The sequence below is a fragment of the Chrysemys picta genome, chromosome 14 (genome assembly GCF_011386835.1).
Source record: "Chrysemys picta bellii isolate R12L10 chromosome 14, ASM1138683v2, whole genome shotgun sequence".
NCBI lineage: Eukaryota > Metazoa > Chordata > Testudines > Emydidae > Chrysemys > Chrysemys picta.
Genome location: NC_088804.1, coordinates 40,888,831 through 40,913,048, shown reverse-complemented (window position 1 = coordinate 40,913,048; position 24,218 = coordinate 40,888,831). Strand labels below are relative to the sequence as shown.

General features: G+C 50.2%; 1 protein-coding gene across 5 annotated transcripts in view; it reads left to right on the top strand.

The window, feature by feature from the left end:
• RNF166 (ring finger protein 166) overlaps positions 1 to 24,218 on the top strand; it is a 35,764-nt gene that overhangs the window by 1,217 nt on the left and 10,329 nt on the right. Inside the window, exons 2-7 of one of the 5 annotated variants that reach the window (XR_002888856.3) lie at positions 8,012 to 8,168; positions 10,711 to 10,823; positions 11,514 to 11,628; positions 13,350 to 13,457; positions 15,429 to 15,553; positions 16,520 to 23,113. Coding sequence is in view for 2 of the 5 variants with exons in the window: in XM_065567337.1 (XP_065423409.1) it covers positions 8,012 to 8,168; positions 10,711 to 10,823; positions 11,514 to 11,628; positions 13,350 to 13,457; positions 14,034 to 14,114 (574 nt within the window). In the remaining 3 variants the exon portion in view is untranslated. The other 4 variants (XR_006174905.2, XR_508824.4, XM_005292231.4 and 1 more) reach the window with 4 other exon arrangements.

The window sequence follows — 24,218 nt, the reverse complement described above, 5'->3', positions numbered from 1 at the left end:
CCCTCCCCCTCCCATCCCCCCACCCCTTCTCGGGGGCACCCATGGGACCCCCCCATCACCTCCCTGCCATCCCCCCACCCCTTCTCGGGGGCACCTATGGGACCCCCCCATCACCTCCCTCCTCCTCCCATCCCCCCACCCCTTCTCGGGGGCACCCATGGGACCCCCAGCAACTCCCTCCCCCTCCCATCCCCCACCCCTTCTCGGGGGCACCCATGGGACCCCCCCATCACCTCCCTGCCATCCCCCCACCCCTTCTCGGGGGCACCCATGGGACCCCCCCATCACCTCCCTCCCATCCCCCACCCCTTCTCGGGGGCACCCATGGGACCCCCCCCATCACCTCCCTGCCATCCCCCCACCCCTTCTCGGGAGCACCCATGGGACCCCCCCATCACCTCCCTCCCCCTCCCATCCCCCCACCCCTTCTCGGGGGCACCCATGGGACCCCATCACCTCCCTCCCCCCTCCCATCCCCCCACCCCTTCTCGGGGTCACCCATGGGACCCCATCACCTTCCTCCTCCTCCCAGGCCCCCACCCCTTCTTGGGGGCACCCATGGGACCCCCCCATCACCTCCCTCCCCCTCCCAGCCCACCCCAACCTGGGGTTGGAGCCTCTTCTCCCATCGACCCCTGCCCGCCCTGTGCGGAGCCAGCCCGGCTTTCAGCCTGGCCTAGGGGGGCGTTGGTTGATTTTTTTCCATGGGGTTGAATGTGAGTGTAAAACAAAATGCCCTGTCCTGTCCATTCCTGACTCTCCCATGGGCCAGATTTCGCCCTAGGGGCTCGTGAGCGATGGGGTGCTTGTCTTGAATGGAGCGATTGAATTTTCAGCTTTGTTCGGAGTCTGTTTGGGCGTTGCGTGATTGGCAGCTTCTTATGTTGTTGTATCAGATCATCTAACAGCTGAGTCACCCAGTTCCTTAAAACTACCTTTCTGTGCATATGTCTTATGACTAGATTCCCCAGAGCGTGAGGCAATTGTAAATGTCAGAACATGCACTACTTGTTTTGATCTATTTTAACTCTGGAGCAAACACTACTTATACTGACGGTGGTGGTTTGCTTGTGTGGTAATCGGCAACATGCAAAGTGCTTGGCGGAAGAGCTCTGCGCTGAAAAGCTTACAGTCTAATTGGGCAAGAGATGAAGGCGGGATGGGAAGTGACAGAAGGCAGCTTGAGGGGCTGTGTCCCCTAGGCTCTGTTTGCCAGAAGCTGGGAATAGGTGACCGGGGATGGATCACTTGATATTCCCTGTTCTGTTCATTCCCTCTGAAGGCACTGTCAGAAGACAAGATACTGGGCTAGATGGATCTTTGGTTTGACCCAGTGTGGCTTTTCTTATGTTCAGTGCTAGCAAATGTCATGTTCCATGGGTTTTGTTTTGATCTAGGGCACGGGGGGAACAGCGACATTTATAGGGTGCCTGGAAGGAAGCATTTCCTAGACCGTCCCTTGATTTTTCCCTTCTCATTACAACCGGAAGTAGTTTCCATACTGGCAATGCTGAACGAAACAGCAAAACTTACTGCCTCTTCACCATCTTGGACTTTACCTCACTCTCCCCTCATCACCTCCTCAATGTAAATAGCTAAGCTAGGGGTGGGGCCCACATTGATGGTATGGGGGGTATTCCATGAGCTGCCACCCAGGTGCGCCAGTGACGGGCACTTCAGCAGTGTGTGTGAGGGCAGAACGAGCATTGCATAATAAAATGGCAGCTGGAGTGAAAGGAGTGTCTGCTAATGATGACACCAGCAGAAACTATGGAGCCTTGTAGTGCCCTGTGCTTGTATTGTTATCTGAATCTGCTAAGAGGCTCATGGGGAAACCCCACAAAGGACAGGTCCCTTCTTGGCAAAACAAGTTGCGAGAGCGCCTCGGGGCTTGTCTACACTACCAAGTTTTGTTGACAAAACTTATGTCGACACCCAAAAGTCGACAAAACAAAAATCGCCAAAGGGTGTTCACACTTGCTCCCTCTGTTGACAGATCATGTCCACATTGGGGACACCATTATGGACAGGGTGAGCAATGCACTGTGGGTATGTATCCCACAGTGCAGGGTTGTGGGAAGGAAGAGCTGATCGCTGCGCATCTTGGGATTCTCTCCGAGTTGTCCCACAGCCCCCTCAGCTGCCAGAACAGCATCCGTGCTGAGGACTGGCAAAGCAGCACCCCAGACTGTTCCCCTCCCCCTGCAGCAGCAGTCGTGTCCCTAGTGCTGGGCAGAACAGGAGCATTCCAGGGTTTTGCTCTTTGTTGGCTCCCCAAAGGGAGCCGCACACAGATACTTCCCGGAGCTTTGAAAGGGAGGGGCGCATGCCTGCAGGAGATCAAAACACTGAGCTGAGCAATCCGGGCATGCCTTGTGGGATACTGGCGGAAGCCAGTTCTGTAGTCAAAGCAATCAGCAGTGTCTACACTGGCTCTTTGTCGACATTAAAGGGAGGGGAAAAGACAAAAGTCTCCTGGGGTGGATGTTTTTTGTCACCAAAACTGGGTGTTTTTCGCGACAAAAGTCCCATTGTAGTGTATACGCTCTTGCTGTTTTGTCGCCAGAAGGCAGTTTTGGGGCCAAAACTTGCCCGTGTAGACAAGCCCTCGCTTGTTGATCAAGGACATTACACTCATTGGGAAAGGGAGGACTGCGGGTGGAGATAGGGTACAAACCCCTGGTTACAGGTGTAGCAGACAGATGTCTAGGTGGTTCTGTTCATGTAAAATACACTCCTGCTGGTAGACAACTGTAGCTTGGTGGTTTGATTTCACCAGCAATGGAAAAACGTGCAGCTGATAAGCTTTGCTCTGCAGTTCCAGGGAGTGCACTGTCTGGGCTGCGTTTTCAGACTGAGCATCGCCTGAGGGTGGATGGGAAGGCTAACTGTTTGGGGGACTGCAAATGACAGGGCCTGGCCTGCTGTCTTCTCTCTCCTGTGGTGTGAGTTTTCTGTACAGTGGTGGTGTGTGAAAGACTGTTAAATCAAACCGGGAACACAGGCACCTTTGACTATTTCCAAATGCTTAATTCTGAGCCGTGTTCCCCTGGGGAAGTAAACAGTTTAAAGACACCTCAGCAGGCTGATGGGGCCCAAAGCTCTTCTTGAATTTCCTTCAGAGCCTGAAAAATGTCCAGCCTCTCCAAATCACAGACTGCCGTTTAAAATTGCCCCTTCTCTGCCGGACCAATGACAAGGTCTGCAGGCCTCGGCCTCCGGCCATTGCTCACCTTGCCTGTTGATGAGCCAGACAGGATCAGCAATTCCAAGACTCGGTTCAGAACGGGGCTTTCTCAACAGAGCAGAGCGGAGGGACTCCGCAGTGCGTGCTCCTACATCAAACCAGGCCGGTCCAATTTTAGGCCTCCCTCTGTCCCAGTGGCATTCCTTCTATTGATTGAGCTTCAGTGTCAGCACTGGGCCAGCGGAGCAGGAGACAATGCCGGCCCCAACGAGCTTGCTGTTCTGGTACCTAGCCTTGCAATGGTGACTCCCACAGGAGTCCTCCTTTTGGTCTGGTCCTCTTTGGGTCACTGGGGTGGATTTGGCCTGCCTGCAGTAATGATTGAGAATGATGTGGAGTGCAGCCATGTCTATCACTGTACCTATCCCTCCTGTGGATACAGTGGTGTATGCACCAGTTACAGGTAGAAATCTTGCAGGGGACAATGTTGGACAGCTTTGCTGTGAAGAGGAGGGGGCTGTCATCCCAGCATTGGGTCAGAATGGAAGGAAGAAATGGGTGGGGGCTGGGTCCCCATGAGGGAGTAGGCGGGAATGAGGCTGTGGGTGAGCAGAGCTTTGAAGACCCTGTGCTTATGCTTTGTGGGGAATGGTAGAGTCCGCACGCAGGGTTGGCGACATGATGAAGATTACTAGCAGCATCTGGAGGGAGAAGCAGGGAGACCTGCGAGCAGATTGCAGGAGTTAAGGAGAGGTGACCACTGTGCCCATGAGGGCTTTAGATTTTGTCTTCACTAGGAAAACGTTGTGGGAGCCAGAACTTGAGCCCGAGAGACAGTAGTCAGTAGTGATGGCAAAGGCAGCATTGGGGAGGGATGTGGAGAAGCTGTGGGTTTATTTGACCAAAGTGCCTTTGAGTCGGTGACCAAACTACTTAACTTGGTACCTCACCCTGCCTGTCCAATGGGCTGGACTCTTGGCGAGCTGCCTGTGCTAACAGACTCTGAGAGGATCATGTGGTCCTTGCCTCTGTGCAATGTGCTGCATTGGAATCTGCTGAGGAGAGGAGTCTGGGTGGAAGGCAGGTTCACTGGTGACTCCTGCTTTTGTTCAGGAGCAGAGTAGTGACCATGTGAACTCTGCTTCCTAGCAGGAGCTGCTTGTACATATGTATCTAATACCCTCTGGTCATGCCACTGATCCAGAGAGACTGGCAGGAAGTGCAGCTTTTGGGGACACCCGCTGCCTTTACTCTGTGAGAGAGTCCATCTTTGCACCAAGCAGGGGGGGTCGTTGAGGATGTCATGCCAGTGGCAGGAAACTAGCTAAGTGGCATGAGGTGGGTGTGGGAACTGGCACGTACCAATGTGCTCTGCATTATCATGTGCTTGTATTACCATCATGCTTGCAGGCCCCAACTGAGGCAAGGCCTTCGTGTTGTGTAACCACATAGTGAGACAGTCCCTGCCCTGAAGAGCTTAGCTAAGTAGACAAGACAGGCAAAGGGTAGGAAGAATGCAAGATGGGGCTGATAGTATTTCCTAATAGGGAACTGCGACAAGGAGATGAAGCAACTTGCTTGGAGTTGCGCAGGGAGCACATGATGGAGCCACGTTTTTTTTTTTGACATTTTCAAAAATAAAAATTCTGGTTGTCTGGTTCAAAATGACCTTTCGTTTTGAAATTTCAGCTAATTAAAGTAGGACAGGGTGGAGAAGAAAGGTAAAGTCGAAACGAGACGTTCTGATTGATCTGAAACGTGAAAAAAATCCATGTTTTAGTGCAGAAGTTTGAGATTTTGACTTTTCGTCCCAATTTGAGATGGGGGGGGGGGGAGTTTCCATCTCTCAAATATTCATGGGACCAATAAAAACATTTCCCACCTAGGTCTAAACTGAAACATCCAACCCCACTCCAAGAGTTAGTCATGGGCGGCAAGGCGGTGTTGGGTGAACTCCACTCTGTGTTATTGGGGAGCAGACAATGAACCGATTGCATGTTGACCTTAAAGAATTATGGATTCATTGCAGCTTCTCTTTGTCTATTTCAGAGCTGTTGAGCATGTCTTGGATGAGCAAGGGAGGGGGGGGTTCTTAATATAGCTGTCTGGAAACTTTCCAGGCTCAAACTACCAGGGCTTTGGAGCGGAGCAGCTCCGGAGCAGTGGAGCTGCAGGTTTTTGCCTGGAGCTGGAGCGGAGCCGGAGCACAGCTCCCAAGGCCTGCAAACTATAGTTTCCAGTTTATTTTCAGCAGGGATCCCAGCTCATCTTTACAGATGTCTACACTTTTCCCTTTGCTCAAGATAAAAAGGTACGGCCGGCTAGCTGTTCCGCTCCGGCCAGATCTGTTCACAGTGGAAAGGCTGGGGTGCTACCAGGAGGGATTTGCCATTTGCCCTTTTTGTCTCCCCCACTCCCCCGTAGCCCAGAGGTCTGTTTCCAGTAGAAAAGTTTATTTCCCAGAATTTCCTCTCCAGCACTTGATTTGAGGTCCCTGCTTCTGCAGGCATAAGAACTTTGGGCGGGAGGGATAGCTCAGTGGTTTGAGCATTGGCCTGCTAAACCCAGAGGTTGTGAGTTCAATCCTTCGGGGCCATTTAGGGATCTGGGGCAAAAATCTGTCTGGGGATTGGTCCTGCTTTGAGCAGGGGGTGGGACTAGATGACCTCCTGATGTCCCTTCCAACCCTGGTATTCTGTGATTTGAGAGGAGGTGATCCCCAGCCTAATCTCAGTGTGTCCTGGCCTATTACTTCCCTCCCGTGAAGTCCTAAATGGCTTGTTTTTGAAAATCATTGCGTGACCATCTGCAGAGAAAGCACATTCCCTGGTGCTGCTGCCTTGCTGTGGGTCTCCGGATCACTGCTCTAATGCTTCCTGCCCTTCGTCTGGGGTTCAGAGCGGAGCACTCTTTCCCAGCTCGTATTTTGTGCCTGGGTACACATGGAGATCAATTAGATCTTATTTGTGTGATGCTGTGTAGTGCAGCATGGAGTCTGCAAAGGGCAACAGGCTCCTGTCTGCTTTCTGGCACGTACCCCCCGAACGCTCCTTCTCACTACACGTCTACAGACAGGCCTGACATTCGAGGCGATGCACCCGTCATTCATTCTAACTGCTGTTTTCCCAACGTCCCTTTGGCCTGGCCCAGGTCAGCTGCGGTAGGTTCTCACGGTGCTGCTCAGCCCCAGAGAGTGGTCACTTCTCTCCAGCATTTGAAGTCTGGATGTTTCTAAATTGGTGTGTGGAGATTTAACCCTGCACTTGCCGTGGCAAGGCAGTCACGTTGGTAGGTCCTCACTTGGACTTGCAAGTGTAACCCTGGGGCACAGGTGAATTCCTGGATGGACGGTTTCATGAGCAGAAGCAGACCTAACTCCGGCCTTTGTTAGCGTCCAGGTACTCTGTGTTGGTTTAAAGGAGCAGTGTGGCAAGAATGTCACTTGCATGCCTCTGTTGTCTGGTTAGCTGAACACCTCTGTCGTCCTCTGGCCCCCATCACTGCAGTATGTCAGTCAGCTGTGGGCAGAAACAGCCTGGAACAAACCAACCTCACTCACTGTGTCAATGCAGGAGATGTTTTCCTTAATGAAGGACCAGACGGTAAAAGGGTGTCCCCTTCCCCAAGGGCCAAGTCCATTGACTGTCTCACTCCTAATTCCTGCAGGCTTGGGAACCAAGGATCCAGAGGGGCTGACTTTGTCCCCGACAGCATCACTAGCTCTCAGCACCAGCCTGTGCACGTGATCTGAAACCTCGTTCATTCTAGCATAAGATACCCTTCTGTGAGAGGCCACGGGGCGGGGTAAATGCAAAGCCAGACCTTTTTGCACAGCCTGAACTTCTTAACCACATCAGGTCAGCCCCTGCAGATGCTACATTGGCTGCAGCCTGACACATGCTCGCTGGCTCCTGGGGAGGAAACCTGCCTTCCTGTGGGGGAAACAACCTGAGCGTGTTTGGTCTGTTGCGGTCATGCATGCAACGGACACGTTCAGCTCTGTGTAAGTCCCTCGCTTAGAAGCCCTGCCCCCAAGCTATCTGTTCTGGACAAATCCAGATCCTTCCCTTCGGACCTTTGGCCACTGCAGCCTGGCTGGGTGCACTGGTAGCTCTGTCTCTGGAGGTACTCGTAGAAGTCTCTGCATGTATAGAGCATCCGGTTTCAGATGGTAGGGAGAAGCTGCTGGAGAAGGCAAATTGGCCAGTAGGTTCAGTAGCCCTGTGACTAGTTTGGGGAATTAAGGAAAGTGTCTAGACTATGCAGGAGGGAGGTAACAAACTACAACAGGAGAGTAGTGGACAGGAGGAACAAGTAGGTGAAAGTCTCAAGTCTCTGCTCCAGCTGGCCTATGAGCCCCCCACATGACCCCATAAAGTGGAGTGGGGTGGCTGGATGAGGCCTGCAACTCAGATGCACAGTGTGTTGCTTTTGAAACAGGAGCCAGGAGTTGCTGATAGCTGCGTATTAGTAGCGCATTGATGTGCACTGAGGTAGTTCAGCCTATTGGGCCTATGTGCTGGATCTACTTGGAGGAACCGTTTCCATGTCCCAAGGTCTCGTAGGTGTTACTAGATCCTTGGTGGCTACCAAAAAGCTCCTGCCGGCTTCCTAATGTCTGAGGAGAAACCAGTTCCGTTGATCTGTGTGGGATCAATTCCTGCACCCCCAAGGAGGCAGTGGGCAGGGCTTCCTATGAGTAGGTGTGTCAGAGGGCATGTGCGGGGGAACCAAAATGCCACGGGGTCCTTTCCTCTCCTCCCCTGGGCTGTGATAAATAATGGTTCTCCTCTGAGCAACTTAATGGTTTTGTTTCTCCTCCAGATTTTGCGGGGAATGTTTGCAGCCATGTCTCCAAGTGCCATCTCCTCTTTGCCCGCTCTGCCGCATGCCCTTTGACCCCAAAAAGGTGGAGAAGGCCTCCAATGTGGAGAAGCAGTTGTCCTCCTATAAGGCTCCCTGCAGAGGGTGCAGTAAGAAGGTAATCCATCTGAACGGGTCCAGTCGTGACTATCCCATACCTGGTATTGTGGGGGCAGGACAGGTATGGGTGACACCTCGGGTGGCCCATTGTACTAGTCAAGGTTTTGTCCATGCCCAGATGAGTGTTGGTTTATGTCTGAGCGCAGTATCTGTTTCAGGGGTTACTTCCTGCATCCCCAAAGATTGTGGATGGGAGGCAAGTGGGATGCTCCACTATGAGGCATGTGGCTTGGAACCTCAGGGCAGCACAATAAAGGGGGGTGCCCCACCACGATAAGAAAACCTGACTTTTGCTCCCGTCGGGAGGCGATCAAATAGCAGGAAGGGCGGCCTTGTACTCCAAACCAGAATGGGAGTCAGGAGAGCTGCGTTCTGGTCCTAGCTCTGTTACAGAGTCACAGTGTCCCCTTGAGTCAGTCACTTACCCTCACTCTGCCTCGGTTTCCCATCTAGACGATGGGGATAATGCTTCCTACATCAGAGGTGCTGAGGCTTAAATCGGGAATGTTTATGAAGTATTAGCGCTGCTCTCTTGCAGGCCAAGTCAGTATTTTATTAAGTGGATGCATCTTTTAAAAAGGGAACCCGGGCCCTTATTTTCTCCCTCAGTTGCTTAACCCTTTCTAGAAGACACCTGTCGTCAGGTTTCTACTAAAATTCATCCTTTCCCTGTAACGATCATCTCCCCCACTCCTGTATTTGGAATCAGCACAGCTCCATGCCTAGATCTTGTTAGGGAGTTTACTGCTGGCTGAGCAGTGGTGCAGACCTGACGTGGGAGCGTTAATTCCTCAGCACCGGTGCATATCCTAGTGGTAAGGTTGCGCTGCTGTAGTTAAGGTTGTGTCAAGACTTCTGTTTAAAGGTCGAACTTCCTAAAATGAACATGCTCAGTGTTCGATCGGTGGTTCTCCAACTTTTGTACTGATGACCCCTTTCACATAGCAAGCCTCTGAGTGCCACCCCCGATAAATTAAAAACACTTTTTAATATATTTAACACCACTATAAATGCTGGAGGCAAAGCGGGGTTTGCGGTGGAGCTGACAGCTTGCGATCCCCTGAGGGATCCCGACCCCCAGTTTGAGAACCCCTGTGTTGATGGAATCCTGTGGGTGAGAGTGAATGGGTTGTAGAAGTAGGTGAAGAGCTTGTACATTTCCGTAACACTGGGTTGGCAGAGTAATGGGGCCGGTGTGTATTGGGCCACTGCTGGAAGACGGCAGAGTTAAGATTGTTTGGGCTCCTTAACTGTGGATTTCCTGCTTTTCTAAATTTGAGTTTTGCTCAACTCCGTGTTCTGCAAGGGGACATACTCCCAAGCAACCTTCACTCTGTGTTCCCGTAGTGTTTTGCCACTGAATTTAACACAGATGTTTAGACTCCAGAGAACACTCCTCACAAAGCAGATCAAATTCTGGAACCCAAACTACTTGGTAAAGCTCCAGCTAGTGGTTCCACCCGGGGGATCTCCTCGTTGGCTGGCTGAGTTTCACACGCAGAGCTGTTCAACTTGAGACCTTAGGTACATGGCCCTGGTGAAATCCTGCGCTGTTGGTGCTTATGAACCCAGAGGGCCCCTGCAGGAAGGGCTGTGAGATATCTGAGCTATACCGGCTTTGCTGCCTGCTGTGAGATGGTGCTGTGCTCAGATGAAACATCTTTGTCCTAACACCCTTTGGCAGTAGACTAGTGCCATTATTAAAACAACAGAGAGACTTGGGACAAACCCCAAGTGGTGCAGCTGGTGTTTCATCTCTAGTTTATGAGCAGCCTTACAGAGTGGGATGTTCTTCTCTTTAGAGCTGGTGAAAGAAGCTGGATTGACAGCCCGAGAGAACACAGCAGAGAGTAGGTCTAACTAGGGCATTGTCCTGCCATCATGCCTCAGCCCTGCCGTGAAGGGGCCACCTGGGTGCCTCTGAGACTGGCAGTAAAGTTGTTCAGTTGTGGTGGCTTTGTGATGTGGACTGCTGTCACCTCGGGGACTGAGACCCTTTCCCTCTGCTGCTCCAACGCCTCACTTGCTGTCAAGTGAATAACTCCAGAACTCCCTGTGTACCTTTGAGCCTGGCATTTCTGTTCCTTGTTGAGAACTTGACTGTAAGGGTTGGGTTGCCTTGAAGGGCAAGAGCTCTGCCATGATTTGCTTTGGTCTTATGGAAAGGAAATGGGCTTTCTTAGCAGTCTCTGGGATCAGCTAGACTAGCCCACCCCATTCCCCCGAAATCCTGCATCTCCTCACTGGAGCTGGTTGGTTGATTGTTTTAGTTGGCTATAACGAGACACGCTTTGGCCCAGCAATTCCACATTGGTGCAGACTGATGTGCAATAATCCTAGTGGTCTCCTGTATTCTGGCGCCTGTCAGAAAGCGTTTGGGGAGGCTGCTCTCTCGAATGTACTGGTTTGCTTGAGAGTGGGGCATCTGCCTTGTTTTCTTCTTTCTGGAGAAATGCATCCCTTGCTCCTTGGAGTTCTCAAAGATTGTCCTGGCTGTCCAATGATCTATTTCTTTTTTCTCCCTCTATTTGTCTTTCTAGGTGACCCTAGCGAAGATGAGATCCCACGTTTCATCCTGCGCTAAGGTTCAAGAGCAGATGGCCAACTGCCCAAAGTTCGTTCCAGTGGTCCCAACTTCCCAGCCCATTCCCAGGTATTAAAATACCAAATTCAACCACTTCATAGGGGAATCCTCCCATCTTGTTTTCTGTAACAAACTGCTATTTAAACAGTGCACAAGATGAACCAGAAATTGTCAGGTCAAATCTGGCCTTGAATTGTAGAGGGATTTCGAAATAGGCTTTTCCAAAACCTGACCCAACACAAATGTCTACATGATTTAAAAAAAAATCCAATGGAAAAGCTTTTTCTTAAACAAATCAGACTCCCCTGCACCATTTGCAGCTCTAACATTGTGCAGCATTGCTCTCCTGCCTGAGAACCTGGGGGAATAGACTAGAAACTGCCTGAAAACAAAAGGGAAACTGACTAATCTGTTCTTTTGCCAGCTGGGAGAGATGCAGAAAGTAAACTGTGTGGCTGGTAAAATAGATATGGTAGACTTCAAAAACTCTTTGAACTTGATTCTGCTCTCACTGACCGTGATGCAAATATAGAGTAATTCCACTGAAGCTTCTGGAGGTGCATCAGCATGTGATCAAAATCTTTTCCTTCAGTCTAAGGTGGTGTTTGGTGCTCGTAGTGAGGGAGTGACTCATGGTGTATCAGATACTTTGGAGTCCGCTGGGGTTGGCTTGTCTCTGTGAAGCCCGTTCAGTTTTCACCTGTCCTCTTCCCTGTGGGTCTCTGTTGTGTTGAATTCTTGACTGCTGTTTCTTTTTAGCAATATTCCAAACCGTTCCACTTTTGTCTGCCCTTACTGTGGAGCCCGGAACCTGGACCAGCAGGAGCTGGTCAAGCACTGCATGGAGAACCACCGCAATGACCCCAACAAAGTGGTGAGCTTTCCTCGGGCAGACTGGCGAGAGTTTGGCACCGCGGCCCTGATTTCCGTGTCCGGTTCTGTGCTCGTGAACTTCTGGCTAGGCAGAGAATGGGAGCGGGGTAACCTCCAGTGAATTGGAAGTCTCTGCGTGTTTTAATCAATCCCCTGTTCAAAGTCAACAGGCGCACACATCTGCTTCTGGGCATAAAGTACTATCTGCATTTCTAGCTCATTTAATCTTTGTTAAATCTCTTTGACAGGCAGACACGGAGCTGGATCTATTAGCTTTGCTCGAGGTGCATTGCAGAGCAAGAACTGGGTTAAGCCTAGATTTCAGTGCTCTCTCCCTAACTCTAATGGTTTTGCTTTGCCACTCACTTTCCACTACAATAGGCTGTGACTTTTAAGGGCCTCTTGTGCTTCTGAGGCGGGAGCTTCTTCTGTGTCCCTAAATGCAGCGTGCCTTTAAGCTCACAGAGGGATCACAGCTTTTTGGCAGGGAACCCTCTGCACTTGAGTGATCATATTTCCTGTGTCCCATTCTGGTCCTGAGCCTATTGTGCTCAACACTCATCAGTGCTAAAAGGGACCATCTCCAGATTGCAAACACCTCTTTAGTCCACTAGAGCATCCCCGAGGGTTCTCAGCACTCTGTCACTTTCACGCACCATTCCCACAGTTGCATGTGCCTGTTAGGGGGCTTATTCCTTCACCGTCTCACTTCCCTGGTCCTTCTCGCATGAACAGAGAGCAACAATACCCAAAGTCCGAAGGTGCAAACAATTTGATGTTTATTGGGGTGAACTTCCAGCAAGCATGATTCCAGTTTCCTTCCTCAGTGTCCCCCTTCCCAGCTCTGACACCGCAGAGCCTTGCCTGTGTCCCTGTTCCCATTCCCTGTTCCCATCCCCCCCCTTAGCAAAACATGATCCCAATTCCCCCACGTCCAGTCCTGTTCCCCTTTCCCCCCCCTTACTTCCTGATTGACTGCAAACTGTATAGTAAAACTTGAGTTCTGATTAGCTATACCTTAACCAATCATTTTACTGAAATTTTACTAACCAATCCTAACATACTGTAACATGGTTATTTAAACAATTATATCCCACCTCCTTAATTAGTTTACACCCAACAAAATTAATTATACAGCAGGCAGAAACAATCACAGAACCAGACAGAGATTATACAGACAAACAATAGGAAAGTGGAGACTACAGTGATAGAACAATACAGAAATGAGGATTTCACATCCCAGTTATTGATAAGTGAGTTCTTGCCAGACAGGATGCTATCAAACTAAGTTTCCTTTTATATCTTCTAGGCTCTTCCCTTTCCCTGGAGGTGATGGGAATATCAGGACAGGATTGGATAGCACCTTATTTCCATGTGACTAGTTTGGAATGGGAGGATGTGACCGTTCACTTCCCAGTTTATGGCTGGCCTCTGCTGCTTAGCCGAAGGCCTTAGCCTAAGAACCAGGCCTCAGACTGTCACAGTAAAAGAAGGCCCTTACACAGACAGTGATTTTGATTCTTCTTTTATACTCTGTAACTAGCTCTCCAGCTTGTGTAGATGTACAGCCTCTCTTGAAGAGGGTGTTTGCAGAAATTGCCTCTGACTGATAGAAATTAAAAAGGAAATCTAGTATTTGGGCTGTGGGTGGCAGTCAGGGTTCCAAGAACTACACCACATTGCTGGTCTTGTGACTTCCCTTTCCTCCCCTGTACGTTCTAGGTGTGCCCAGTCTGTTCAGCGATGCCCTGGGGGGACCCCAGCTACAAGAGCGCCAACTTCCTGCAGCATCTCCTACACAGGCACAAGTTCTCCTATGACACCTTTGTGGTGGGTACTGCCACAAATCAAAGTTCAAGTCGCTTAGGGCCCTGGCTGTTCCCACTGACCACGTTCCAGCCCTTAATCAGCTGGCGTTGGCTTCACATGTGGCTGGCCCATATGAGAACGCCACTTTTGTGTGCAATTTTTGCCCAGTTTTCATGCTGAGCTATCAGTTACTGGCATCTTTTAGTGGGGGAACGGAAGGGGAAAGGTTTTCTTCTGTATCGCAGGTGTCTGTCCCAACCAGCTAAGTGGCCTTGAAATAACTTCTGCCTCTTAGATAGAATCACATCTATACTGAGACAAAACAGCATGTTGGAATGGCGAAGCAAGACTCGGCAACAGGCTGTGTGCTGAATTGTAGGAAGTTCCCCTAGCAGGACACATGCGCACAGGAGGGTTGGGGGAGGGGTCCTGTGTGAAGGCTGAGCTTTGTTCTTGTGGCCTGCACTTGTGGGAGTCAGCTGTATGTTGCTTTATTATTCTATTATTGCCGTAGTGCCTTGAGGCCCTAGGGAGGGATCTGGGGCCCCGGAGCTAGGACCTGGAGATGCACGCAATGAAACAGATTCCCGCCCCTAGGCGCTTCGTCTGAGCGATGAACTTCGCCAGGTTGTGAACAGTGAGGCCAGGCAGTGGAGTTGGGAAAGGAAGAGTATGTAAGTTTTTTATCCGCTCATGTGTCCCTTTTAAACACACTGGAAAACGAGCAAGAAAAGTGTCACTGAAAACCTGCTAGGACTACAAAGTCCCAACCAAATGTGCTGTCAAGTTCATACCAGCCTCTACGTGCAGGCTGAATCTCACCTGAGCTTGATGCATTTTTAACGAACAAGATTTTTGAGAGAGGTAAAGCCACTAATGCAGGAGTTGGGTTGCATTTGGCAGGCCCCACGCTGCCTTTTGGCGCACAGCACGCGCTCCCTTCACAGTCTGCACTGGGGACTTGAGAAAAGTGAGCTGGTGGTAATTCTGTGCAAGTAGTCACTGTTCCAGCCAGCCTCAGGAAAATCTCCATTCGTGAGAAGCTGGCCAGGCTGGACTGGCATCTCACCAGAAGCAACGCTCCAAGATGCAAATACCTGTGTTGTATAAACAGCTGTGGGGCATGTGCCCAAAAGGAGCGTTGGATAACATTGGGCTGGCTGAGTCCAGCCCCTCGCTCAGACGTGCTCTCGCACGGCGGCGTTGGGAGCTGAGCTCCAGAGACCGTTCAGAAATACGGAACGTCCACAGTGTGCCATGTCCTTCTCTGGTGCGGTGTGCAAATGAGAACTCTGGCCGGTCTCCCTCATGGTTAATCTTTGTGTAGGTGTGGGGGTGGTACTCACCCCTCAAAGGCTGTTGCCAGTGCAGTTCTGCTCCAGGGACCTTGTAGATAAACTCCAGTTTGTGTCTGCCATTATCGTTTGGCAGATTAGATTCCAGAGTGACTGTTAACCTCAGAGGACAGATACTAAGCTTTGAAATATTTGCACGTCTCATCTTTCAAAGGATCCTCATGGTCATGTAGCTTGTGCCCAAATGTGGGTATTGGGGAAAAAAATTGTGGTGTTGATAGAAACCTTTTTTGACTTTGTAAATGAAACCTTTTCAATTGGCTGCATCTTCCTGCTGTGTGTAGGCAAACCAGAGAGTGAAACTGAGGCTAGAACTGATCAGTTTAACTTGACTGTCCTTTTAACACGCAAGAAATAAGCTTAGAAAGGTAAATTAATGTCCTGTTCTTCCCAGCCTGGCCTGTCTGAGGTGGCGGTAATTGCACAGGTGAGGTTTCTTGTAATCATGTGGCTGTTTTGACAGTGTCCAGGTCTGAAAGGAAGGTCAATGTGAAGATTCTTTCCGCTCGGCATTCTGGCCCTTTCTTGGGAATGTCACAGGAGGTACGAGCACCCGGGCAGACAGCTCATTCATGCAGGGAGAGACGCACTTACTCCTCCTCAGCCCCTCTGACCTGTTCACTCTTCTTGTTCCCAGGACTATAATATCGATGAAGAAGCAGCGTTGCAGGCTGCGTTGGCGCTCTCCCTCTCGGAGAACTGAAGGCGACTGATGAGCAGCGGCGTGGATCCTTTGCACAGGTCGCCTTTCCGCTAGGAGAGGTGTGACACTTCTTAATCCCTCTGCATTCCCTAGAGATTAGGCAGCCCATCTCTGGTTAAATCGCACCTTGTTTAATAAGGTGGAATCTTTCGTTGCACAATTAAATGGTGAGCGAGCATGATCTGGTGAGAGTGACACCTGCTGGATGGGAAGAGGCAAAGGCGACCTCACCAAATGTTTGTTTTTTCCAATTGGGCATTTCATATCCATATACGGAGTATATATCTTTATCTATTTATTATTAGATGCTTTTTGGCACCGTCGCTCCTCTTATTTGTTGCAGTTAATGGGTACGTAAAACAACGATGCATTTTATGTAAAATGCCCTAGTTTTCAATTCTTATCCATGGGTTGGTTTGTTTTAAAGCGTTGAGCGTTTTTTAGCCTCGTAAGAGTATTTATTGGGATGTTGGCCCTCCGCCCTCCCGAGGGCATGAGCGCTCTGTTGCTCAGCTCTATTGCCGCTGCTCACAGAAGGCCAGAGGCAACGAAGCACATTGGGCTAAATTTGGGAGCGAATCTGCTGCGCTCAGATACCGTGATGACAAGTCTATTAAGAAGAGCTAGGTAGAAATGGGAAGGAATCCTGAACTGTCCTGCCACTGGCATTCTTTCACCTTGCTCATTTTGTACTGGCTTTTGTGATACTAGAGTTCTTGCATTTTTTCTACATTAATCGGTGTGAGACCTTTTCACGTTTTATAGCGCAAAAAAAAGCAGTTACTCTTCATATTGCAATATTTGTGTTTGACTAGGAACAATAGTATTTTTATGGAACCTTATTAAGAAAAATTATATTTTTTAAACACATGCTGTGGATTCAAGAACTGGGGGGGTGGGGTGGGGAACTGCTGGAACCTGGAATTGAGAGGGGGCTCTTTTCCATCCGCGCCTGAGCAACAGAAAGGTTGCATTGTTCCGTATTTATTTTTGGGGGTCAATTACTTTTTTTTTTTCAAATAAAGATGCTGATGTGCAGCCATGCTGGATCAGACATGTGACCCAAGCGTGGGCGGGGCGGTACTCGGAGTTACTCACCAGGCATTAACGGGGGTGTTGGTCAATGGATCAAGTCCACTTCTGAAAGAAAATTAAACCTGTGAATAAGCTACAAGCTGTGTGTGTCTCCGAGATGCAAAGCCCTGTGAGTTGTACAGCAGAGGGGGTGTTCTCTGGGGCAACAGCCCCATTCGCATTACCAAGGAGCGGGCCAGTGAGCGTCTCGACTCCAGGCTGTTCATTCGCTCCCGTCGGCATGGACGGGCGGTTTGGCTGGGATTGTGAGGGGGCTGGTCTGGTCCTAGCTTGGCAGAGCTCAGTTCAGCAGTGGTCTGGTGTTTAGAAGTACATGCAGTACAGCATGACAAGCAGGCTGCCTTCCACTATTAGTACTAACTTTAGGTCTCTTAAAGCTTTTGATTGACCCAGGAGTGCTAATGTGTGTGAATATGGCGCCGATAGTGTGCAAATCCAGCCTCGGGCTGTGGCGTGTAAACTGTAGTTCGGGACTCCGATTCTAGTCACCTGTGGAGAAGGAAACCAATGCACCTCAGCAGCCGTCCAGAGGTTGGTTGGGTCTCTGTGATCCCGGGGCAAAGATTCGGGAGCTCACCGGGAGTGACACCAGTAGGATAATTTATAATAAACGTCACGCCCCAGATTTTTTCTTCTGTTACAACTGTAATTTTACAGCCTTAAATCTTATAAGGACATGACTGCAAAACTCTCCATTGGTGTGGAGTTACACCCAGCATCTGGTGCTGGCCCCGTCTGAGACAGGGCCCTTTGTCTGAGAGCGTGGCAGGTCCTGAAATCAGATCAATCTGTTTGTAACCAACCATTACATACTGGGGGTGGCTGAAACTTTGGCCTAGCGGCATGCATTCTTCCTGGGGCCAGGAGGCTGTCTGGGCATGCTCAGTTCCATGCTCTTGCTGTAGTGTAGAATCAGACCAGCTTAGTCTTTCTGCGCTGTGAAGATCACTTCCTCGTTTGCTCCTCGGACGCTGCAGGCGCCTCTCTGGGGATAGGGCAGATCTGCCCAAAGGTTTGGGCTGAGCCTGTTCTTAAGGGAGTTGAAATTCATTTTGGAATAGTATGGCTAGCAAAAAATGCTGGGAAACAGAATGACTGGAGCAGGGTGCGCTCTCCATGGCAGGGAGACGTGTGTATTCAGTTAACTTGTCCAGCCAGCGCGGTTAGGAAGGAAGTGCTGGGAGTTTTGACAGTGCATTTCCCTGTCTAGTTTCTGCCCAGGTCTGTGACTTAAATGTCATTGGTGCCATTGCATTGACTGTCGTTCAGTGGGTCTGTGTAATACTGGTTTAAACCACCTCCTTGTACTGACTTGAGCCCTGATGTTCCCTACCTTAGATGCCAAGCCTCAGACTTATGCTGCACACAGCCCCTTTCTTCCCAGCCAAGGAGAACTGGCCACTTGTCAGTGGGCCAGTTCCCATCCTAACTGACCTCTGGGATCCCCATTGCTGGATCCTCCTTTCTGTAGGGACTGGACATCCTACTCCACAGCACAAAACAAAGTTCCTGGCTGGTATCCACTAGCCCCTCTGTTGCTGAGCTCTGGGGAAGAGCCCTGTGGGAGGCAGGGCAAAATCCATCTAGGGAAAATCCATTTCCCGTCTGCTAAGAGACATCCTGTAGCCTCCCTAGCTAGAAAGCCAAAACGGGTAAATCACGTACAGTCCTGCTGAGCAAGCTGGAACCCAGCACCCCCTTTTCTAGGGAGCTGGGAGCTTCTCTCCTCCAGTGCCCTGGGAGGGGCAGTCCTGCTTAGGAACACAACCCAGCAATAGATACCTTGTCCACTCGCAACCTGGTGTGAAATGTGAAGGGGCAGGATTCATCAGGTGCTGCGATTCGCTCATCCCATGGGTGCTTGGGTGACGCTGCACTTTCACATTCAGGGTGTTTCAAGCCAGAAGAGGCCATTAGAACCTCTAGTCTGACCTATGTAACGCAGGCCATTAAACTTGTCCAAGCATGAGGTGTTGGGTGGCTGGTGGCCATGTGTTGACCTCTTGGAAGGGGACCTTTCCTCCCTCTATCTCGCTGTTCTTGCTTTAGCCGTTTTGCTTCCTGGCTCTGTGCCTGGTTCTTATCCCTTCCCATCACAGTTCAAATCAGTCTCATCACTGGATTGCTTTTTTGTTCTCTATTTGCTCTTTTATCCTGTGACCTTTGTTATTTGCCACCTGACCTATCTCGAGTCCTTCCATCTGCAGCAGTGCAGGAAGCTATCCTATAACCCCACCCAAGGGAAGGAGCATTGCAGCTTGCTGACCTTCCAGCTCTTGGTCTCCCAATATGGACACATTCTGCTACTAAAGTCCCTGGCTTATGATGGTCTAATCTCTAGCACACTGGCTGAAGGCCATCCCTTGTGGAGGGATCGCCTCGTTTTCTTAGGTGGGATCTCCATCTCCAAACCCCTATTTATCACCCTTTGCTCTAGCACGCACGGTTAAACCTTTCTCCAGAAGAGCTGAGTGGCTCTGCTTGCCGCTGGTTTTGCCCACTGACTCCTTTTTCCTTCCTTGCAAAGCAGCTGCCACCTCCCAGCATGCTAGAACGCCACCTACTTTGCACCTCACTTTGATAGTCTGGGACCAATTGGCAGGCACCTAGCACTGCTGCATTCCCGCTTAGGGATGGGGTGCTGTGTTGGGTGAAAGTATGACTTCGCACTGATGCCTGGGGACTCTCAGGGGGTGCATAGCAGCTAGCTAATCTCCTGGCGTTTGGGAGCTGGCTTGTGCAGACCCTCCTTTCAGCATTGCTCTGGCTGCGTGATACTCACCATCTGGCACCGCGCTGTCGCTGCGAGCAGGTCCCCGGCCATGCCAAATGGTCTTGGGGGTGATATTTTAAACATCTCAGTAGCCGCTTCGCTCCAAGCTTGAAGCTTAGTTTGTAAGTGGGTTACCCATCAACGTAACTGAATGCAATTGCCTACTGCAAACCCAGGGACTGATGGAAACTGCCCCCAAATCACTGCCTTTGAATGTAAGATGAGATCGGACAGGGAAACTCCACAGTACGGTGCTGTTAACCTTGCTTGTTTTGCTTCGCTTCGTTGGGATGGGTTGGAGAAGGAGGTTTTGTCTGTCTAGCCTTAAAACCCAGCCATCTGCCAGCAGGCTGTTTTGTCCTGGGTTTGAGTCTGTACTGCTGTGGGTGGACCGTAAAGAGGGCAGCGGAAATATAATCCAGAGGGCTTTCCTTCTCCAATGAGACGTCACAGACGTCGGATCTCATCTGTTCCCATCTCTCTTCCAGCAGCGTTAAGCTGCAGAGCTTACGTTCCTTTCAAGTATGTAAGCTTTAATAAACCTACCTAACTTTTCTACTTTTACTGTACTATAGCGAATGGGGTCCAGTTTGCCACTGGCTTTCAAGGCATGGGGAGTGGGGAGGGTGTCTCTGAGTCTTGTCTTAATGTCAATTGTGTCGAACAGAAAATGAGTTTTGGCAGGAGGAATATTTTACTTATGGCTTGAGGGTGGATGTGCTTGATCTCTGCTCAAAGTGGTGGCGCAGCACTGTGAAACGCAAGCCTCGCGCTGGGACCAGGAATGGCAATGAGTTAGCCAGTGTGATGAGGAAGAATCAGAACCCAGAAACCTTGTTAACTTTCTCTCGCCCTGTCTCACCCCAACCTGCCCACTGACACATTGCCTTAACGTCTGTTCCTAGCATGGAGTTTGTTCCTGTCTTTGTATTGTTTGCTGTCTTGTTATAACAAGCAGAATCCTCTAGGGGGAGCAACAATTACACACTTGCTAGGGGAAGCCTGTCTAGTGTACATCTTAAGTGCTGCATTTGTCATTACACTTGAGATGCCGTTGGAAAAAGCCGAAGCCATGCGCCTCTTACAATGAAATGTGTAAATGTCTCTGGAATGTGTGCGGTCATGCAAGAAATATTCATGTGCTAATGTAGAAGTCTTGTTTGCCATAGGTTCAATTGCACTTTTGAGGCAGCAGGGATTAGTGGTTAGAGCAGGGACCTGCACGCCAAGACGCTCGAATCTGTCTCTACTACTCCACTCACTAGCTGGGTGACCTGGGGCAAGTCGCTTCATCTTTGTGCCTCAGTTTCCCTACCTGAGCAATACCCACTTGAGGGATTATTTGGGGGGGATGCCCACCTCTGTAAAGTGCTAGGGGGATCCTCGTATGAAAGGTGCTATAGAAATGGGAAATGTCACCTTTCGAAATCAGCTGTGTGTCAGCAAGCACAGTTCATTTTTCAGCTGTATAATCGTTCAGATCTCTTTACCTAAGCAATGTGGTGATGTTTGTAAATCATTCACTCTGTGCTCAAAATAGCTGTTCGTTTCCAGCTGGCTAATCTGGACTTGCTAAACGAGGGAACTGTGCTGGAGCAAGGCCGTCTTTCAATGCGTGCTGGTGTGCAGTATACTATGTCGATATTTCCAGGTAAAATACACAGCGATGCTATTGAGTACATGAATGTCAGTGGCATGTGGCTCTCGGACATGCAGCGCACCGCACTGCAGCCGGCAATAGGAAAGGGGTTTTTCATATGGGATAGCTTCATGGATGACTTTGGGTTTATGAGGCACCTTTCATACTACAGGTGTCCTAAAGCTCTTCCCACTGAAGTGAGTGAAACATTGGCAGGTGCTGCAGCTGGTCTGCCCTCAGCAGTTGCCCAAATGTTGAGGGAGAATGCTGGCCAGGATTTTGGAGTTGTGGAAAAACTCTTCGAAGCAGATGGGCCCTTGATGGAATGTCTCAGCCAAAGGTTGCTAACTGGGCACATCAAGTCACCGTGTGTTGTTCGGCTGAAATAGCAGCTGCCGCTTGGGAAAATCTCCAGGGTGGGTGACTGAGGAACTCCCTGTGCAAGCACAGCGTGTCTCCGCTAGGACTCAGTGGATCAGTACAATGCTCAGGAGCCCAGCCCTTAAAAGGCCTGTGTTTAAGTTCACTCATTCCCATTCTGGGTCCATCTTAACCTTTAAACACTGATCCGTACCGAGTCTGTTTGTTGTGAGTGTCTTCGCTTCTCACCCAAAATCCAGGCAGGGGAGGGAGCGGGTTGGCGTTCTTCAACCACGCTGAGACCTAGGAGGTGGCTGCCTTCTAGTCCAGAAGCCATCCTCTCCCAGGATTGCTTCGTGTCCGACTGGCGCTTGAGAGAACTTTCAGCAGTGCCATTGACTTTTGATGGGACTCAGGCGCTCTTGAAAACTTTGTTCCACGTTCCTAGTTTGAAGAGTGCAATTTCGGGGCTTAACCAAGGTACTTCCCTGCACCCTGTTATCCGAGTTTTAGGCTCACACTCTAGTAATACAGAGATTTTTCGCCTCAGTCTAAATAGTAACAGAAAATATTGCAAAGCATGTTTGCTCCTGAGTGGCTAGCTGTCCCTCCCCCACCCCCCTCACCCCAAGGAACCTGCAGTCATCCCTACAACACATGAGCAAAGGGCAAACGCTTAGCAGAGACCAGCTGCTCGGAGAAGTTTCCTGAGTTGGGTGTTAGCCATGTGGGGCCGCCTGGGAGTCATGAACAAAACCATATCCTCAGTGAGCCAGGGGGCCTTTCTTCCTAGCCGGTCGCTGCTCTTTAACCCCAGGGACCGCTAACTGGATTTCCTGAAGATGATGGGACCTCCTTGCAATATATGCTCTCTCCAGGAAGAAAGGAGTTGATATACAACCTGGGAAGGGTCTGGGTTTCCTGTTTATGCCAGTGCAGTATCCGAATCACTGCCCCTGGCCTGTACTGTTGGGTCCCGTGTATAAAGAGCTCGTGCTGCTTTGTGGGCAAGTCTGTGCCACTTCTTCGCTCCTTCCAAAGGGGACTTTGCCCGGAAGAGGGGTGGGGGGTGGCATCCTGAGCAAGTTGCTGGCAAAGACCCCTTTGTTGTATAAATAATGAGTGGCAGCATTTATTGGCCCAAGCTTTGCCCTGGAGATGGGGAAGGGGAAGGTGCAACAGACGCTAGAGAGGCAGCATGGCTGTGTGGATAGACTTCTGGGGCTGGGAGTTGAGGCCTGAGTTCCATCCCTGGCTCTGCCACAGCCATCCTGTATGAACTTCAACAAGCCACTGCTCCGTGCCTCAGTTTCCCCAGCTCTATAGCGGGGGCAATGATACCTGCTTTTGTAAAGCACTTTAAGGCCTATGGATGAAAAGCCCCACATATGTGCTAAGTGGATATTTACTATGCTCCCTTTGCATCAGTTATGTGTAATAACATAAATGAAAGGGGTTTACACTCAGAATTCCACGTGTCGCAGCAAATCACAAGACTTCTTCCCCTTGAACTCCTGATTCTGCTGGAGGTGTGGGACTGTCGGGCCCACGGTTCTGGGTGTAGGCAGAGGAGTCCCCCATGTTGAGTGTTCTCTGTCGGGTTTGGCATTGGTGACGGTCATGCTGTTCAATGTGGTGTTGTGACTATTTTGCATATGAATAGAACTTTTAACGAGACATACTGTTTTTGAAGAAAAATCAATGATGTATTTGTAGCAAACCATTTTTTCTCAATAAATGCAGTTTCATCCATTGGTGTCGGGCTGAAATCTCTTGGGAGCTTGGGACAAATTGGGGAGCAGTGTCAGCTCTAGGGAACAGAACCCCCCCCACTTAGTAGACCTTTAGTGGGTCTGTTTCCCCTCCCACACTCCTCATCCACGGGGGAGTAGAGAGCTGAATGAATTTTAGTGGCATATGAACTTGTCTTTTTTTTTATGGCCATTCCAGACGCTTTGAGCCTGCCCGTTGCATTGGACAAGCGTGGCTGATCCCTTCCAAGACACAGCTACAGGTGTCTAACCTGTCTCTGCTCTGAAGCACCATGAGCCTGGAGCAGAAGCAGGTATACCGAGGCAAAGCCCACCGAGATAGGGCAACAAGTGCTGAATGGAATCAGCTGTCTTTGTTTGGAAAGGGAGACGCTGGGCTGATCTTTATGACCTCGTCCACTGACTCATTAACTACTGCTGAGCACTGTGGTGCCTGTCAAGTATCTGGCAGACAAGGTTTCATCATCCTCAATCTTGTATTTCCAGTGCCCTCTGCTAGATAGGCCCCTGTATCAAGTCTCCAACAATGCACAGGCTACTGCTTATCTGGCTGACGCAGAGCAGTTAAAACCTTATCTCTGTCTCACCTCTGTCAACAGTGGAGTTAAGTGTGGATTTAAAACAAAAACCCAGAGAAGGGTGATCGTAACTACTGTCTTTCTTCAGAGCCTGCCTTTTGCTCCTCAAGTGGCCTGATTTGGCTGCACTGTTCATAACTGTTTTGCATGGCTAGGTGAATTCCCCCGTCCCTCATGCTTGCACAAGAATTGCTGAGCTGTAGGAAAAGTCCAGTGACAAAATTCAGTACAGGGAATGCAGTTCCAGCGAGCTCGGACAGCTTCTCCTGCAACACACTGAGGGCAAAAAGTGCCCCCTACTCCTAGCAACCTGAAATCTTGCACAAAGCGACGCACTTTCTGAGCCGACTGCTCCCATCTGCTCTCAGCAATCCATTGCTGAAAGCAAAGGGGATGCTTTTTTACAGGTTAATGACACGCTCTCGAGAGCAGGAGCCTAATGCACGGCATAGGTTTATGGAGCTCTGTAACCCTCTGCCAAAGCTCTAGGACGTCTGTTACTCTGTG